Source organism: Rhinopithecus roxellana, chromosome 1, assembly GCF_007565055.1.
Source record: "Rhinopithecus roxellana isolate Shanxi Qingling chromosome 1, ASM756505v1, whole genome shotgun sequence".
Lineage (NCBI taxonomy): Eukaryota > Metazoa > Chordata > Mammalia > Primates > Cercopithecidae > Rhinopithecus > Rhinopithecus roxellana.
In genome coordinates, this window is record NC_044549.1 from 42,749,610 (window position 1) to 42,769,580 (window position 19,971).

Here is a 19,971-nt window from a genome sequence, read left to right on the forward strand (position 1 = left end):
ATGCAGTTAAGTTACTTGGAAACAGTTTGACCATTTTGGGTCTTGCTTTTATGATCTGGAATAGTGCTCATTCTAATGCGAATTATTCCTCACTACTGGGGTAAAACCTTCCTGAACACTCTACCCAATGACCCATTGTTTATGAGACTTTCCAGTTTGGCTGTTGGAAACAGGTACTATTTCTGGCCCTGTGTGAGCTCCTTGCACTGTTCCTTTTAGTCCTTTTGGATTATTGTTTTCCCTGGCGTTAGGTAGTTCCTTACATATATATGCAGATCAGTACTCTACTTAATACTTGAAGGATACCGTCTGCAGATCTCTGGGGTTCTCTGTGTGTATAGCTCTCTTCTCTAGTATTCTGACTTGTGAACTCTAGTCATCTTGTTCTCTCCAGACTCTGGGCTCTATTGCTTCAACTCAAGCTTGCTAGGATGCCTCTGCCTATACTTCATCCTGAAAACTCTCTCAATACTGTAAGTTAGAGCATTGCAAGACTCACCTTGTTTATTCCTTTTTCTCTGGGCTTACTTTCTTTCACTGACTGATATCCAGTTTCTTAAAAAATTATGTTTCATGTTTTTGTCCATTTTTTCAGATGGGAGGATAAATGCATCTCTACTATTCCATCTTGATCAGTAAAGTTTTGATGATTTTAATTCATTATTTTTTATTTATTTATTTTTTTTTGAGACGGAGTCTCGCTCTGTCACCCAGGCTGGAGTGCAGTGGCCAGATCTCAGCTCACTACAAGCTCCGCCCCCCGGGTTTACGCCATTCTCCTGCCTCAGCCCCCTGAGTAGCTGGGACTACAGGCGCCCACGACCACGCCCAGCTAATTTTTTGTATTTTTTTTTAGTAGAGACGGGGTTTCACCGTGTTAGCCAGGATGGTCTCTATCTCCTGACCTCGTGATCTGCCCATCTCGGCCTCCCAAAGTACTGTGCTTACAGGCTTGAGCCACCGCACCCAGCCTAATTCATTATTTTAAAAACTCCATATCCCAGGTACCAATGCCCAAGGACAAGATATCATTACTTCACTTGGATTAGTATGATTGCCTTTTTTGTCTAGAGTTTTCTTCCCCTTAATCTTTCCTTCACATAGTCACCAGAGTAACAAAACTGAAATGTAATCTGACCACTTTCGTCTACTTTAAAAATCTTCAATGGTCCCCGTTGCCTATAGGATAAAACTTCATTTCCTTAACACAGCATATAAATTATTCATGACTTTGAGTCTCAGCCGAGCTTGCTAGCCACCTCCCTACATGGAACTTTAAATCCCAACAATAATGAATTTGTACCTACTTTTCATCCTCAGCATGTTGTTTCTTATCTCTGTATTTTTGCTTATGTTGCCTGGAAATACCGCTTTCTCTTTCTCCTCTTCCTCCCTGGCCAATATACCATCCTTGAAGTTTCATCTCAGATATTACCTTCTCCAGAAGCATCTCCCCTCAGTTTGGATTAGAAGGTCCTTTAACATTTATGGTCACTTTTAATATTGCAACAATGTATTATAATACAATGATGTTTGTGTGTCTGTCTTTTCCATTCTATTGTAAGCTCTTTGAAGATAAGGTTTATATCTTAATCAACTCTATAATTACAATGACAGACACAGCAGCTGCATAGTAAATTCATACTAAACTGAAAGAATGGATTATTCCAATTGTGTATACACTGCCCTTCCATTTTACCCTGAATAATTGCCAATTGCTTCTTTTATACCCTTCTTGAGCATCTGTAAAAATACCAAGCTTGAAGTTATTTTTTTTTTTTTTTTTTTTTTTTTTTTTTTTTTGAGACGGAGTCTCGCTCTGTCACCCAGGCTTGAGTGCTGTGGCCGGATCTCAGCTCACTGCAAGCTCCGCCTCCCGGGTTCACGCCATTCTCCTGCCTCAGCCTCCCGGGTAGCTGGGACTACAGGCGCCGCCACGTCGTCCGGCTAGTTTTTTTTGTATTTTTTAGTAGAGACGGGGTTTCACCGTGTTAGCCAGGATGGTCTCGATCTCCTGACCTCGTGATCCGCCCGTCTCGGCCTCCCAAAGTGCTGGGATTAGAGGCTTGAGCCACCGCGCCCGGCCGAAGTTATTAAACAAATGTGATTAAACATTTTTTGTTGTGATCTCAATATTTTTCTTCAGATATCACACCAATTCTCTTCTTTAAGCCTGAGATTTGAGCTAAAATCTTAAGCTCTGGCATAAGGTATCAATTTAATAATACATTTCTAGTCTTTTGTAGTATTTTATATTTTTTTCTGAAGGACAATGGTGATGGAGCTTCAGCATTATATACAAGTATATGTACTCTATACTTGTATATACATTATATATACATTATATACAAGTATATGTACTATGAACTTGTATATACGTTATACACAAGTCATATGCAGTCAATTTTAACAAAATTGGAATAAAATTGGTAATGCTTCTGATTAAAAAAAAGTAACATTTTGTGAAAACCAAGTCACCTGTTGATCTGTAGTATATTCTGTAGCATCATCATGACTGCAGATCCTATTTGGACATTGTCAGCTTGCAGTAAATGTAAGAAATGATCACTTTGTAGTACTAAAGGAAAAGAAAAAAAAGATTAAAGCAAATATTTTATGATAACAAAGAAAGATTTTGTTCTTTTCAAACCAAATCAAAGCATGACCATTTCTGCTAAACTTTCTGACTTTGTAGACTCTACAATAAAGATTTTAAGATGTAAAATTCATGGCAATTTTACATAGCCATAAATAAGTCATTTCATTTTTATGAATATAGTCAGACAATAGGCATAAATACTAAGCTAAGAATCTATTGTTATCTCTCTTTAAATAGAAAATAACATATCCTAAATCTGAATCTTTTTCTTCTATCAATGAATTTCAGTGAATAAAAACAAATTTCCTGCAAAGACAGAATATAAGGAAATGGAAATGGCACAGATGACTATAATTGGTTGCTCACATCCTTAAAAAAATTAATTCTGTAACATAGTGTTTTATATAATAATGAATACATTAACTACAAAAATTTCCTTTTATTGATTTGTAATCTTTAAGCTCTGAGCAGCATTAGTTATAACGATTTAGCACTGGATACTTATATGAGTTGCTTAACCTCTTAGAAACTATTTCTTCCTTTGTAAAACTAGAAATAGCTCTCACATGAGCTAATGTAAAATATCCTAGAACAGGGAACGTTTCTAACAAATGTCAGTTTCCATTCCATTCCATGCTCAATAACTGAGCATAACTACCAAGGTATTAGTTATACTAACTGAAAGTAGTTGCCTTTGGAAAATGGGAAATGGAATGGGCATGAGGGCCAGGGATTGTGTGTATGTTTTAATGATCTTTATAGAACTATTTGACTCTTCAACTTACGTGCATGCAATGATTCTGAGGAGAAAAGCTAAAAGTAAAATTTCAGTTCAAGTATTACTTAAAAAAATATTCTTAGAGTGTTACATTTATATTAGATGAAATTTTTATAGGAAGAGTGCCATGGATGTAACTAAGAATTATCTTTTCAGTCTTAAGAAAACATAAAACTCATACAGGTTTAAATCTCTCAATGTAAACAGAAATATCCTATAACTTCCAAGTTCACTAAAAGGTCATTAAATAAAAGTTTACTCTTACTTGGATAGTTAGACTATATGAGTTAAATCATATCCACCCTGAACATAGGGATTTCTCTCACGATACATCTAAAACACTGACTGCAATCTTTTAAACTTAAAAGTTATTTTCAGGAATAAACTGTTCAAATTATCATTTGTCTTCATCTTAGATTTGCTAAACAGAAAAAGCTAAAGTTTTATTTCAACAGTATTCTCCTTAATTTAATATTCACATTATTGATGTTGGCTATGTAAAACTGGAATATCCATGTTTTTAAATTGTGAGCTTATTTCAACATGGTTTCATTTCAGTGAGGTTATCTGCACAGTTAATATGTCATTTGTTTTTGAAAAAAAAGATCAAACTGTTAGCAGTTGATTCTACAATAGCTATTAGTTATATTAAAATCTTTTGTCTTACCATTCTGAATAAGTTCAACATGGCCTCCCAAAAGCCAGAAGAGAGAATCAGTCACAATTTGGAAAAAGTGTAGTAATTCATCTTTTTCTTCAGCCTTAACATAAAAGATAAGCCCAGTTTACTTTTCCATAGGTTTTTGTTTTTGTTTTTTTTAAGGAGACTTCTCTCTGGGGAGTTAGAGTATACAGTTTCTGGATCTAACTTAGCCATTTATGAGAGACATGATTTTGCTGACGTTAGTTTCTTAATTTGTAAAAACTTGTGGTTACAGGATAGTAGTATCTACTAGAAATGGTTGTTATCCAGATAAAATAAAACAATATAAGTAGTGTAAGGGCTACAAGTTGATACACTAGGATTTCTTAATACTTGCTATGCATCAGAATCACCTGTTGAGCTTTTTAAACACATCTATGCACAAGCTTTAGTTCAAATATACTGAATTTGAATCTCCAAAGGCAGTCTGGATATCTGTACTTGCACAAAGTTAGGTGGGTGATTTGGTTATACAACTTGGATGAAAACAACTGCAATATGCAAATGTAGATGTCAGCATGAGAGACATTATTAATAGTGTATTTCAGTTCCAGTTTCTACTCATAAGTTTAGGAGGGCAGAGATCATGTTATTTAGCTCCCCATACAAACTCAGTTTCTAGGACAGTTATGACACAGTAAATGTTCAATCAACATTTAGTCAACAAATAAATGACAATTTTTTTTCTCGCTCTTCCTTTCTGGAAAGTAGGGTGATAAATTATTATAAATTAGAGTGCCATAAGGAGAAATAAGAAGCATAGATTCCATTTACAATTTTGTCATTTATTGGCCATGTAACTTTGGTGGAACGTTGGATAAAGGTCACTAATCTTACCCGTGTCCTGAACGTTTGTACTATAGTACAAAAGTAATGATGAGATCAGCAAAAATATTATGATTGCCATGACTATTCTTTATAATAATGAAAGTATTTTCTTCCTAATATTCTAGCACAGAGCTACATAGGTATTTAGTAAACTGACTCGTGCTGACTTGAATATAACAATGGAAAAAAAAAAAACCCATAAGAAACGTCACATTAGAGCAAGAATCCTTTTATCCTTTTAGTTCAGGAAACTACCTTTGCCAGAGTTTTACTTAAAGATACATCAGCCGGGCGCGGTGGCTCAAGCCTGTAATCCCAGCACTTTGGGAGGCCGAGACGGGCGGATCACGAGGTCAGGAAATCGAGACCATCCTGGCTAACACAGTGAAACCCCATCTCTACTAAAAAATACAAAAAAACTAGCTGGGCGTGGTGGCGAGCACCTGTAGTCCCAGCTACTCGGGAGGCTGAGGCAGGAGAATGGCGTAAACCCGGGAGGCGGAGCTTGCAGTGAGCTGAGATCCCACCACTGCACTCCAGCCTGGGCGACAGAGCGAGACTCCGTCTCAAAAAAAAAAAAAAAAAAAAAAAAAAAAGATACATCAGAAAGGGCATGGTAATTCTCGTTGTTGTCAATCCCAAAGGATAGTGTTGTACTCTTAGACTTCCTACTTTCCTTAAAATGCACATTAGATAATGTGCAAATTCATGGTTCCTGAGACAAGTTAACAAAATTTACCTTTAAATCTGAAACAAAGGCAGCAGCCCAAGTAAGATGCTTATACATAAAACTCCCACATCTCCCTAGGACAGAGCACCTGGGGACAGGGGAGGCTGTGCGTGCAGTTTCAGCAGACTTAAAATTGTCACATACACACATACAAAACCACTTTGTATTTTAGGCCAGAACGTGTATGTCCCACCATGTGATCTACTAACTACATACTATCTAATTAAAACAGAAATCTGATTGAAAAGCTCGAAGGTAAATAGACTAATAAATTAATTCAAGTTTTTGCCATATCTTTTTTATGCCCCTGTTTTAATTTTGCCCTGTGGTTAAGTGGCCCTACTTTTTCTGTAGCCAATTAATTCTTTGATACCATTAAAGAATCTTTTATGTCAATAAAAATACAATAATAAAGGACAGAAAAATATTATGAAAAGTATTAAGGACTCTATAAATGAAAATAATTAACTGAATAAGTATATTTATAATGAAAGCAATATACAAATACATAACATATTAATATATAATTTTAATAATATATAAGGAAAAAGCATCATTAATGCTCTTAAATAGGAATATTAAATAAAGGTGCTTTGAAGAAAAGATAAAGTTTACATAATGGTCTGAGCTATTAATGGGACAGAAATTATTTTGCAAATGAGGAAAATGACATACAGTGAAATCCAGTGATTTGCTATTGAACCTAGAGTTAGTTTGTGGCACAGCCAGCAAAAGAAATCAAATCTAACACAATTCTATAGTTCATGTGGCTTCAACTGACCTGAATTAAACTAAATCTAGCAAATATTTATTTAGTGCTAATGTCCCACAAAATGCCAGTGGAGATTTCAGAAATGAAATTTGTAACCTATTACATGGAACGCATATGCTCTACCACTGAGTTAAATTATCTGCCAGGGGGATCTGGCAAGATGGTTGAAGAGGAACAGCTCTGGTCTGCAGCTCTCAGCAAGACCAATGCAGAAGGCAGTGATTTCTGCATTTCCAACTGAGGTACCCAGTTCATCTCATTCAGACTGGTTAGACAATGGGTGCAGCCCACAGAGGGCAAGCAGAAGCAGAGGGGGGCATAGCCTCACCCGGGAAATGCAAGGGGTCGGAGACCTCCCTCCCCTAGCCAAGGGAAGCCAGGTGGGACTGTGCTATCCGGCCCAGATACTACGTTTTTCTCATGGTTTTTGCAACCCACAGACCAGGAGATTCCCTGTGTGCCTAAACCACCAGGGCCCTGGGTTTCAAGCACAAAACTGGTCAGCTGTTTGGGCAGACACTGAGCTAGCGGCAGGAGTTCCTTTTCATACCTCAGTGGTGGCTCATTCCTCAGCAAGACAAACCTCAGCAGGACAAACCTCAGCAAGACAAACTGTTCACTCCCCTGGAAAGGGGTCTGAAGCCAAGGAGCCAAGTGGTCTTGTTCAGTAGGTCCCACTCCCACGGAGTCCAGCAAGCTAAGAACCACTGGCTTGAAATTCTCGCTCCCAGCACAGCAGTCTGAAGTCGACCAACCTGGGACAATTGAGCTTGGTGGTGGGAAGGGCATCCACCATTACTGAGGCTTGAGTAGGCAGTTTTCCCCTCACAGTGTTAAGGAAGCCACCGGGAAGTTTGGACTGGGTGGAACACAGCTGCCTTGTTGTGGCCAGACTGCCTCTCTAGATTCCTCCTCACTGGGCAAGTCATCTCTGAAACAAAGGCAGCAGCCCAAGTAAGATGCTTATACATAAAACTCCCACATCTCCCTAGGACAGAGCACCTGGGGACAGGGGAGGCTGTGGGTGCAGTTTCAGCAGACTTAAATGTTCCTGCCTGCCAGCTCTGAAGAGAGTGGCACATCTCCCAGGACAGTGCTAGAGCTCTGCTAAGGAACAGACTGCCTCCTCAAGTGGGTCCTTGACCCCGTGCCTCCAGACTGGGAGACACCTCCACATAGAAGAGCTCTGGCAGGCATAAGGCGAATGCTACTCTGAGATGAAGCTTCCAGAGGAAGGAGCTGAGAGTAATATTTGCTGTTCTGCAGCCTCTGCTGCTGATACCCAGATGAACAGGGTCTGGAATGGACCTCCAGCAAACTCCAGCAGACCTGCAGAAGAGGGACCTCTCTGTTAGAAGGAAAACTAACAAACAGAAAGCAGTAACATTAACATCAACTAAAAGGACACCCACACAAAATCCCCATCCAAAGGTCATCAGCATCAAAGATCAAATGTAGATAAATCCATGAAGATGAGGAAAAACCAGCACAAAAAGGCTGAAAATTCCAAAAACCACAACGCCTCTTCTCCACCAAATGATCCAAATTCCTCCCCAGCAAGGGCACAAAACTGGACCGAGAATGAGTTTGATGAATTAACTGAAGTAGGCTTCAGAAGGTGGGTAATAACAAACTCCTCTGAGCTAAAGGAGCATGTTCTAACCCAATGCAAGGAAGCTAAGAACCTTGAAAAGAGGTTAGACGAGTTGCTAACTAGAATAACCAGTTTAGAGGAGAACATAAATGACCTGATGGAGTTGAAAAACATAGTACGAGAACTTCATGAAGCATACCCAAGAATCAATAGCCAAACTGATCAAGCAGAAGGAAGGATATAAGAGATTGAAGATCAATTTAATGAAATAAAGTGTGAAGACAAGATTGGAGAAAGAAGAACAAAAAGAAATGAACAAAGCCTCCAAGAAATATGCAACTATGTGAAAAGACCAAAAGTATGATTGCTTGGTGTACCTGAAGGTGATGGGGAGAATAGAACCAAGTTGGAAAACATTTCAGGGTATTATCCAGGAGAACATCCCCAACCTAGCAAGACAAGCCAACATTCAAATTCAGGAAATACACAGAATAGCACTAAGATACTCCTCGAGAAGAGCAACCCCAACACATTGTCAGATTCTCCAAGTTGAAATGTAGAAAAAAATCTTAGGGGCAGCCAGAGAGAAAGGTCAGGTTATCTACAAAGGGAAGCCCATCACACTAGCAGATCTCTCTGCAGAAATCCTAAAAGCCAAAAGAGAGTGGGGGCTAATATTCTACATTCTTAAAGAAAATAATTTTCAATCCAGAATTTCATATCCAGCCAAACTAAGCTTCATAAGTGAAGGAGAAATAAAATCCTTTACAGACAAGGAAATGCTGACGGATTGTGTCACCACCAGGCCTGCTTTACAAGAGTCCTGAAGGAAGCACTAAATATGGAAATGAAAAACCGGTACCAGCCACTACAAAAGCATACCAAAATAGAAAGCCCAATGACACTATGAAGAAACTGCATCAACTAACGTGCAAAATAACCATCTAGCATCATAATGACAGGATCAAATTCATGCATAACAATATTAACCTTAAAGGTAAATGGTCTACATGCCCCAATTAAAAGACACAGACGGGCAAACTGGATAAAGAATCAAGACCCATCTGTGTGCTGTATTCAGGAGACCCGTCTCACATGATAGGACACACACAGGCTCAGAATAAAGGGATGTAGGAATATTTACCAAGCAAATGGAAAGCCAAAAAAAAGCAGGGATTGCAATCCTAGTCTCTGATAAAACAGACTTTAAACCAACAAAGATCAAAAAAGACAAAGAAGGGCATTATGCAATGATAAAGGGATCAATGCAACAAAAAGAGCTAACTATCCTAAATATACATGCACCCAATACAGGAGTACCCAGATTCATAAAGCAAGTTCTCAGAGACCTATGAAGATACTTAGACTCCCACACAATAATAGTGAGAGACTTTTACACCCCACTGTCAATATTAGACAGATCAATGAGACAAAAAATTAACAAGGATATTCAGGACTTGAACTCACCTCTGGACCAAGCAGACCTAATAGACATCTACAGAACTCTCCACCCCAAATCAATAGAATATATATTCTTGTCAGCATCACATCGCACTTATTCTAAAATCGACTACGTAATTGGAAGTAAAACACTCCTCAGCAAATGCAAAAGAAGAGAAATCATAACAGTCTCTGTCCACAGTGCAATCAAATTAGAACTAAGTATTAATAAACTCACTCAAAATTGCACAACTACATGGAAACTGCATATAGTTTCCTGAATGACTACTGGGTAAATAACAAAAGGCAGAAATAAATAAGTTATTTGAAACCAATGAGAACAAAGACACAACATATCAGAACCTCTGGGACTCAGCTACAGCAGTGTGTAAAGGGAAATTTATAGCACTAAATGCCCACAGGAGAAAGTGGGAAAGATCTAAAATCGACACCCTAACATCACAATTAAGAGAACTAGAGAAGCAAGAGCAAACAAATTCAAAAGCTAGCAGAAGACAAGAAATAACTAAGATCAGAGCAGAACTGAAGGAGATAGAGACATGAAAAACCCTTCAAAAAATCAATGAATCCAGGAGCTGGTTTTCTGAAAAGATTAACAAAATAGACAGACCACTAGCCAGACTAATAAAAAGGAAAGGCAAGAAGAATCAGATAGACCAATAAAAAATGATAAAGGGGACATCACCACTGATCCCACAGAAATACAAACTAACATCAGAGAACACTATAAACACCTCTACACAAATAAACTAGAAAATCTAGAAGAAATGGACAAATTCCTGGACACATACACCCTCCCAAGACTAAATAAGGAAGAAACTGAATCCCTGAATAGACCAATAACAAGTTCTGAAATTGAGGCAGTAATTAATAGCCTATCAACCAAAAAAGCCCAGGACCAGATGGATTCATAGCCGAATTGTACCAGAGGTACAAAGAGGAGTTGGTACCATTCCTTTTGAAACTATTCCAAATAATAGAAGAAGAGGGACTCCTCCCTAACTCATTTTATGAGGGCAGCATCATCTTGATACCAAAACCTGGCACAGACACAACAAAAAAAGAAAATTTCAGGCCAGTATCTCTCATGAACATCGATGCAAAAATCCTCAATAAACTACTGGTAGACCGAATCCAGCAGCACATCAAAAAACTTATCAGCCACGATTAAGTTGGCTTCATCACTTGATGCAAGAATGGTTTAACACATGTAAATCAATAAAAGTAATCCATTACATAAACAGAACCAATGACAAAAATCACATGATTATCTCAATAGAAGCAAAAAAGGCCTTCGATAAAATTCAACACCTCTTCATGCTAAAAACTCTTTTTTTTTTTTTTTTTTTTTTTTTTTTTGAGACGGAGTCTCGCTCTGTCGTCCGGGCTGGAGTGCAGTGACCGGATCTCAGCTCACTGCAAGCTCCGCCTCCCGGGTTTAGGCCATTCTCCTGCCTCAGCCTCCCGAGTAGCTGGGACTACAGGCGCCCGCCACCTCGCCCGGCTAGTTTTTTGTATTTTTTAGTAGAGATGGGGTTTCACCGTGTTAGCCAGGATGGTCTTGATCTCCTGACCTCGTGATCCGCCCATCTCGGCCTCCCAAAGTGCTGGGATTACAGGCTTGAGCCACCGCGCCCGGCCTAAAAACTCTTAATGAACTAGTTATCGATGGAACATATCTCAAAATAATAATTATTTATGAGAAACCCACAGCCAATATCATACTGAATGGGCAAAAACTGGAAACATTCCCTTTGAAAACAGGCACAAGACAAGGATGCCCTCTCTCTTCATCCCTATTCAACACAGTATTGGAAGTTCTGGCCAGGGCAATCAGGCAAGAGAAAGAAAGTGTATTCGAATAGGAAGAGGGAAAGTCAAATTGTCTCTGCTTGCAGATGACATGACTGTGTATTTAGAAAACCCCATCATCTCAGCCCAAAACCTCCTTAAGCTGATAAGCAACTTCAGCAAAGTCTCCAGATACAAAATCAATGTGCAAAAATCACAAGCATTCCTATATACCAATAATAGACAAACACAGAGACAAATCATAAGTAAACTCCCATTCACAATTGCTACAAACAGAATAAAATACCTAGGAATACAACTTACAAGGGACGTGAAAGACCACTTCAAGGAGAACTACAAAATGCTGCTCAAGGAAATAAGAGAGGAAACAAACCAATGGAAAAAAAATTCCATGCTTATGGACAGAAAGAATCAGTATTGTGAAGATGGCCATACTGCCCAAAGTCATTTACAGATTCAATGCTATTTCCATCAAACTACCATTGACTTTCTTCACAGATTTAGAAAAAAACTACTTTAAATTTCATATGGAATCAAAAAAAAAAAAAAAAAAGAGCCCATATAGCGAAGACAATCCTAACCAAAAAGAACAAAGCTGGAGGCATCATGCTGCCTGACTTCAAACTACACAACAAGGCTATAATAACCAAAACATCATGGTACTGGTACCAAAACACATATGTAAACCAATGGAACAGAACAGAGGCCTCAGAAATAATACCACACATCTACAGCCATCTGATCTTTGACAAACCTGACAAAAACAAGAAATGGGGAAAGGATTCCCTATTTAATAAATGATGCTGGGAAAATTGGCTAGCCGTAAGTAGAAAGCTGAAACTGGATTCTTTCCTTACTCCTTATACGAAAATTAACTCAAGATGGATTAAAGACTTAAACATAAGACCTAAAACCATAAAAACCCTAGAAGAAAACCTAGGCAATACCATTCAGGACATAGGCATGGGCAAAGATTTCACAGCTAAAACACAAAAAGCAATTGCAACAAAAGCCAAAATAGACAAATGGGATCTAATTAACTAAAGAGCTTCTGCACAGCAAAAGAAACTATCATCAGAGTGAACAGGCAGCCTACAGAATAGGAGAAAATGTTTGCAATCTACCCATGTGACGAAGGTCGAATATCAAGAATCTAAAAGGAACTTAAACAAATTTACAAGAAAAAAAAAATCAAAACGTGGGTGAAGGATATGAATAGACACTACTCAAAAGAAGACATTTATGAGGCCAACAAACATGAAAAAAAGCTCATCATCACTGGTCATTACAGAAATGCAAATCAAAACCACAATGAGATACCATCTCACTCCAGTTAGAGTGGCAATCATTAAAAAGTCAGGAAACAACAGACACTGGAGAGGATGTGGAGAAATAGGAATGCTTTTACACTGTTGGTGGGAATGTAAGTTCAACCATTGTGGAAGACAGTGCGGCAATTCCTTAAGGATCTAGAATCAGAAATACCATTTGACCCAGCAATTCCATTACTGGGTATATACCCAAAGGATTATAAATCATTCTACTATAATATTACAGCACTATTTACAATAGCAAAGTCTTGGAACCAACCCAAATGCCCATCAGTGATAGCTTGGACAAACAAATGTGGCATATATACACCATGGAATACTATGCAGCCATAAAAAAGAATGAGTTCATGTCCTTTGCAGGGACATGTATGAAGCTGGAAACCATCATTCTCAGCAAACTAACACAGGAACAGAAAACCAAACACCGCATGTTCTCACTCATAAGTGGGAGTTGAACAGTGAGAACCCATGGACATAGGGAGGGGAACATCACATATTGGGGTCTGTTGGGGGTAGGGAGCAAGGGGAGGGATAGCATTCGGACAAATACCTAATGCATGCAGGGCTTAAAACCTGGATGATGAGTTGATGGGTGCAGCAAACCACCATGGCACATGTATACCCATGTAACAAACCTGGGCATCCAGCATATATATCCCGTAACTTAAAGTATAATAAAAAAAAAAAAAAGAAAAGAAAAAAAGTTCTCTGCCAACAGTATTTCTTATACTCAAACCAGCTTGTTGTCTGTACTATTATACCTCTCATTCGATTTCATTCTTCTAATTAAAAAAAAAATTCTTAAACTAAAAATACATCTATATTAGGCTTTCTATTAGGAATGGCTAAGACTTTTTCTACTCTATTAGCCTGGGAATACCTTAAATGTAAGACTGTGTCTATTCTTTATATACTCAAAGCACCTTAAATAGAACTTAACATATCATGGTGATCATTATGGACTGTTTGTGTCCCCGAAAACTCATATGTTTAAACCCTAACCTCTAATGTGATGGTAGGGACTTTGGAGGTTTGGACTGGGTCATGAGGGTGGTGTCTTCATGATGGGATTAGTGCCCTTATAAGAAAGAAAGAAGGAAATGACAAGAAAGAGACAAGAGAGCTCCCTCTTCCTCTCCACACAAACACAAAGAGGAGGTCATGTGAACACACAAGAGAGTGGCTGTCTGCAAGCCAGGAAGTGGGCCCCATGAGGAAGTGAATCTGTTGGCTTCTTGATCTTGGACTTCTTAGTCTCCAGAACTATAGAAATAAATGTCTTTAAGTTACCGAGTCTATAGTATTTTGTTACAGCAGCCTGAACAGAGTAAGTCAAGTGACTGAGTTATTACTATCTCTGTCCATAATTGACAAAAGTTGTGAATCTGTTCAAGCTTTGATATAGTAGTACGCCCAAATGTACATATAGCTAAGAATTCTTCTAAGGTAAAGGGGTTTCAGCCTTGTAGACTTATCACTTCTTAGAAATTCTAAGATGAACCTCTGCTGTCATTATACTTAAGAAAATTGCTAGCACACACGAGGTAAAAATAGTTTTCATATTAATATAATGTATTCATTAATGCGAAGTTCCACTCTCCTCATTAGTTATTTTTGGATTCCCACTTGCGGGTACCTGGTGAGGAAATATCATTTTTAAAAAATCAACTGACAGAGAGCTTGGAGCAAAATAATCCTACTACATTCCCCATGTGGAGCTAAGAAACTGTCTTCAAACAGAGAAGCCAAAAGAAGAGAGAAGCACGAAGGTAAACTGGACTTAAGGCAGGGCCCAGCAGCTAGAAGTCAAGGTAGTACTAAAGACATATGAGCTTGTAGTTATTAGACAACTTGAAGATACAGCCCAAAGGAGATTATAAACACTTTTAGGAAAAACGAACAAGAAAACAAGCAAGAGACTGATTGATAATTGATAAGTATTACCAAAAAAAACTGAACAGATTTTAAAAGAGAGATTATAATATCTATGTGCCAAATGCATGCAGGTGCAGGCAATAAAGGTCAGAAGATGACCATGAATAAGAACCAGAAAGGCACCAAGAATCAATGTGTAAATGAACAAAAAGAGTTAAATTAAGAAGGCAGTCAGAAGCCAGCCATTCACACAAAGCTTTAGAGGACCTAAATCTGAGGCTAAGTAAATAAACTGGGATATCTTGTGAGGGTGGAGGCAAACAGCAACTTTTAAAAGGGCCTTCCAATAAGGAGAATCAACTTCAAGTTAGAGAACTGTGTTTAAAATTACTTAAAGCAGTGGTCCCCAACATTTTTTGCACCAGGGACTGGTTTCATGGAAGATAATTTCTCCATGAACTAGAGGGCCAAGGGGAAGGATGTTTTGGGGATGATTCAAGCACATTACATTTATTGTGTGCTTTATTTATATTATTATTACATTGTAATACATAATGAAATAATTATACAACTTACCATAATGGAGAATCAGTAGAAGCCCTGAGCTTGTTTTCCTGCAACTAGAGTCTCATCTGACGGTGATGGGAGACAGTGACAAATCATCAGGCATTAGATTCTCATAATAAGCCTGCAACCTAGAGCTCTCACCTGCACAGTTCACAATAGGATTTGTGCTGTTATGAGAATCTAATGCTACCACTGATCTGACAGGAGGCAGAGCTCAGGCAGTAATGCGAGCAATGGGGAGCGGCTGTAAATACAGACGAAGCTTTGCTCACTAACTTGCCTGTTACTTACTTCCTGCTGTGTGGCCGGGTTTCTGACAGGCCATGGACAAGTACTAATCTGTGGCCCAGGGGTTGGGGACCCCTGACATAAAGCATAACGTAATAAGTACCTAAAAGTATCTAGTTATTCATATTTTTGATATCTTATACCCAATTATGTCCTTATTAAACATAGTAATTAATGATTAATAATTACGCTTTTTCGACTTTATTAGTCTTGTTTTAAGAGGATGAGCATACCTGAAACAAATATCATGCTGAATTATGAATGACTTTTACTCATGGCTAATCTAACTCTATAGTGTTGTCGTCCAATAGAAATATAATGTGAGCCGTCTAGATAATGTTAAATTTTCTAGTAGCAATGTTTTTAAAAAGTAAAAAGAAATAGGTGAAAAAACAATATATTTCATATTAGCATTTTTAGCATGGAATATATATATACAATTTTTGGTATTTCTTTGAAATCTGGTAAATATTTATACTTGGAAGAATCTCTACTTGGATGCTAAATTTTCATTAGAAATTTTTGATATGTATTTAGATTTTATAAAACTTACAGTTGTAAAAGTAGATTCACATACTCAAGTTGTTCCAAACACACTTAGGTTTCCTAATAGAATTGATCATCAATTTTTAAATTTAAAATAATTAAAATTAAATAAAATTTTCAGTTCCTCAGTTACAAAAGCACATTTCAAGTGCTCAACTGATACACAGGGTTAGTGGCTATCATATTATACTACGCAGAACAGACCATGAGGCCATGTACTAGACATCACTACTTAAACTATTTAAATGGCAGGTAGAGCACCTAGCAAATTCATCTCTTCAAGATGACAAATATTTATTAAAAAATTAAAAATGGCCTCAACTTCTTTTCCTTCAGTTTTCTTTGTCCATCTAGCATATTGAGCCATAATTCCTCAATTTGCCCAAATATAAATTGCATCTATGTCAGACCTCTCTAAAGCTCTGAACACAGCCTTCAGATATTATCACTATACCACATCCGTAGGAAAGCTCATCCTCTAGTATGCTCCTCTTCAAAGTTTTAATTAGCATTCATAAGAGGACTTTCCAACCTATAGCCATAGTCCTGACCTCTTAATCAAACTTCAATTCCATACTAGACATTTCCACTTGAAAATGCAACTAACTTCAAAGGGATTGCATACTTTTTCCCAGTTTTTACCTTGGGCTTATCACTTCTCTTAAACATCTATAGGGCCTTGAAACCTTAGACTCAACTTAGACTCATCATTAAAATGTTATATATTATCTGTATAAAAACAGTGTCTCATACTACAACTTTAATATTCTTACAATTTTTTCTTAATATTTCATTTGACCCTCTTTTTTTCCAAAGTCATAGTGAGTTAAGACACTTATCCCTTAGTTCTTCTAGCTTACTGCAATTATTTAAAATGGTCTATTCTCCCGCTCTCTCCAGCATACTTTTATGTCTCCTCAAAAAAACAAAAAAACAAAACAAAACAAAACAAAAACTCAAGGGGTGGCGCCCAAGATGTCCCAATAGGAACAGCTCCAGCCTCCAGCTCCCAGCACGAGTGACACAGAAGACAGGTGATTTCTGCATTTTCAACTGAGGTACTGGGTTCATCTCACTGGGGCGTGTCAGAGAGTTGATGCTGGTCTGCGGGTGCAGCCTGACCAGCGAGAGCTGAAGCAGGCGAGGCATCACCTCACCTGGGAAGCTCAAGGGGGAAGGGAATTCCCTTTTCCTAGCCAAGGGAAATTGAGACACACAACACCTGGAAAATCAGGTAACTCCCACCCTAATACTGCGCTTTACCAAGGGTCTTAGCAAACGGCACACCAGGAGATTATATCCCACACCTGGCCTGGAGGGTCCCATGCCCACGGAGCCTCCCTCATTGGTAGCACAGGAGTCAGAGATCTAACTGCAAGGTGGCAGCGAGGCTGGGGGAGGGGCGCCCGCCATTGCAGAGGCTTAAGTAGATAAACAAAGCCGCCAGGAAGCTCGAATTGGGTGGTGCCCACTGCAGCTCAAGGAGGCCTGCCTGTCTCTGTAGACTCCACCTCTGGGGACAGGGCATAGCTGAACAAAAAGCAGAAGAAACCTCTGCAGATGTAAAAGTCCCTGTCTGATAGCTTTGAAGAGAGCAGTGGTTCTCCCAGCACGGAGGTTGAGATCTGAGAATGGACAGACTGCCTGCTCAAGTGGGTCCCTGACCCCTGAGTAGCCTAACTGGGAGACATCCCCCACTAGGTGCAGACCGACAACTCACACCTCGACGGCTGGGTACACCCTGAGACGAAGCTTCCAGAGCAAGAATCTGACAGCAACACTCGCTGTGCAGCAATATTCTATCTTCTGCAGCCTCTGCTGCTGATACCCAGGCAAACAGGGTCTGGAGTGGACCTCAAGCAAACTCCAACAGACCTGCAGCTGAGGGTCCTGACTGTTAGAAGGAAAACTAACAAACAGAAAGGACACCCACACCAAAACCCCATCAGTACGTCACCATCATCAAAGACCAAAGGCAGATAAAACCACAAAGATGGGGAAAAAGCAGTGCAGAAAAGCTGGAAATTCAAAAAATCAGAGCACATCTCCCCCTCCAAAGGAATGCAGCTCATCGCCAGCAATGGAACAAAGATAGACAGAGAATGACTTTGATTAGTTGAGAGAAGAAGGCATCAGTCAATCAAACTTCTCAGAGCTAAAGGAGGAACTATGTAACCAGTGCAAAGAAACTAAAAATCTTGAAAAAAGAATGGAAGAATGGATAACTAGAATAATCAATGCAGAGAAGACCTTAAAAGAACTGATAGAGATGAAAACCATGACACAAGAAATACATGACAAATGCACAAGCTTCAGTAACTGACTCAATCAACTGGAAGAAAGATTATCAGTGATTGAAGATCAAATGAATGAAATGAAGCAAGAAGAGATATGTAGAGAAAAAAAGAGTAAAAAGAAATGAACAAAGCCTCCAAGAAATATGGGATTATGTGAAAAGACCAAATCTACATCTGATTGGTATGCCTGAAAGTGACGGGGAAAATGGAACCAAGCTGGAAAACACTCTGCAGGATAACATCCAGGAGAACTTCCCCAACCTAGTAACACAGGCCAACATTCAAATTCAGGAAATACAGAGAATGCCACAAAGATACTCCTCGAGAAGAGCAACTCCAAGACACATAATTGTCAGATTCATCAAAGTAGAAATGAAGGAAAAAATGTTAAGGGCAGCCAGAGAAAAAGGTCGGGTTACACACAAAGGGAAGCCCATCGGACTAACAGCAGATCTCTTGGCAGAAACTTTACAAGCCAGAAGAGAGTGGGGGCCAATATTCAACATTCTTAAAGAAAAGAATTTTCAAGCCAGAATTTCATATCCAGCCAAACTAAGTTTCATAAGTGAAGGAGAAATAAAATCCTTTACAGACAAGCAAATGCTTAGAGATTTTGTCACTATCGCGCCTGCCCTACAAGAGATCCTGAAGGAAGCACTAAACATGGAAAGGAACAACCGGTACCAGCCATTGCAAAAACATGTCAAAATATAAAGTCCATCGATTCTAGGAAGAAACTGCATCAACTAATGAGCAAAATAACCAGCTAATATCATAATGACAGGATCAAGTTCACATATAACAATATTAACCTTAAATGTAAATGGACGAAATGGTCCAATTAAAAGACACAGACTGGCAAATTGGATAAAGAGTCAAGACCCATCAGTTTGCTGTATTCAGGAGACCCATCTCACATGCAGAGACACACATAGGCTCAAAATAAAGAGATGGAGGAAGATCTACCAAGCAAATGGAAAACAAAAAAAAAAAGCAGGGGTTGCAATCCTAGTCTCTGATAAAATAGACTTTAAACCATCAAAAATCAAAAGAGACAAAGAAGGCCATTACATAATGGTAAAGGGATCAATTCATCAGGAAGAGCTAACTAAACTAAATATATATGCACCCAATACAGGAGCACCCAGATTCATAAAGCAAGTCCTTAAAGACTTACAAAGAGACTTAATTGCCACACAATAATAACGGGAGACTTTAACACCCCACTGTCAACATTAGACAGATCAACGAGACAGAAAGTTAACAAGGATATCCAGGAATGGAACTCAACTCTGCACCAAGCGGACCTAATAGATATCTACAGAACTCTCCACCCCAAATCAACAGACTATACATTCCTCTCAGCACCACATCACACTTATTCCAAAATTGACCACATAGTTGGAAGTAAAGCACTCCTCAGCAAATGTAAAAGAACAGAAATTATAACAATCTGTCTCTCAGACCACAGTGCAACCAAATTAGAACTCAGAACTAAAAAACTCAATCAAAACCGCTCAACTACATGGAAATTGAACAACCTGCTCCTGAATTACTACTGGGTACATAACGCAATGAAGGCAGAAATAAAGATGTTCTTTGAAACCAATGAAAACAAAGACACAACATACCAGAATGTCTGGGACACATTTAAAGCAGTGTGTGGAAGGAAATTTATAGCACTAAATGCCCACAACAGAAAGCAGGAAAGATCTAAAATTGACACCCTAACATCACAATTAAAAGAACTAGAGAAGCAAGAGCAAACACATTCAAAAGCTAGCAGAAGG

At 38.6% G+C, this 19,971-nt stretch overlaps 1 protein-coding gene across 3 annotated transcripts in view; it reads right to left on the minus strand.

Moving 5' to 3' along the window:
* Positions 1-19,971, minus strand: part of IQCB1 (IQ motif containing B1) — a 77,009-nt gene that overhangs the window by 39,663 nt on the left and 17,375 nt on the right. For all 3 annotated transcript variants that reach the window (XM_010370522.2, XM_030941789.1, XM_030941793.1), the window contains exons 6-7: positions 4,045-4,138; positions 2,479-2,578 (exon numbers count right to left, since the gene is read on the minus strand). In XM_010370522.2, coding sequence (XP_010368824.1) covers positions 2,479-2,578; positions 4,045-4,138 — 194 coding nt within the window. The remainder of the gene's footprint in view (positions 1-2,478; positions 2,579-4,044; positions 4,139-19,971) is intronic.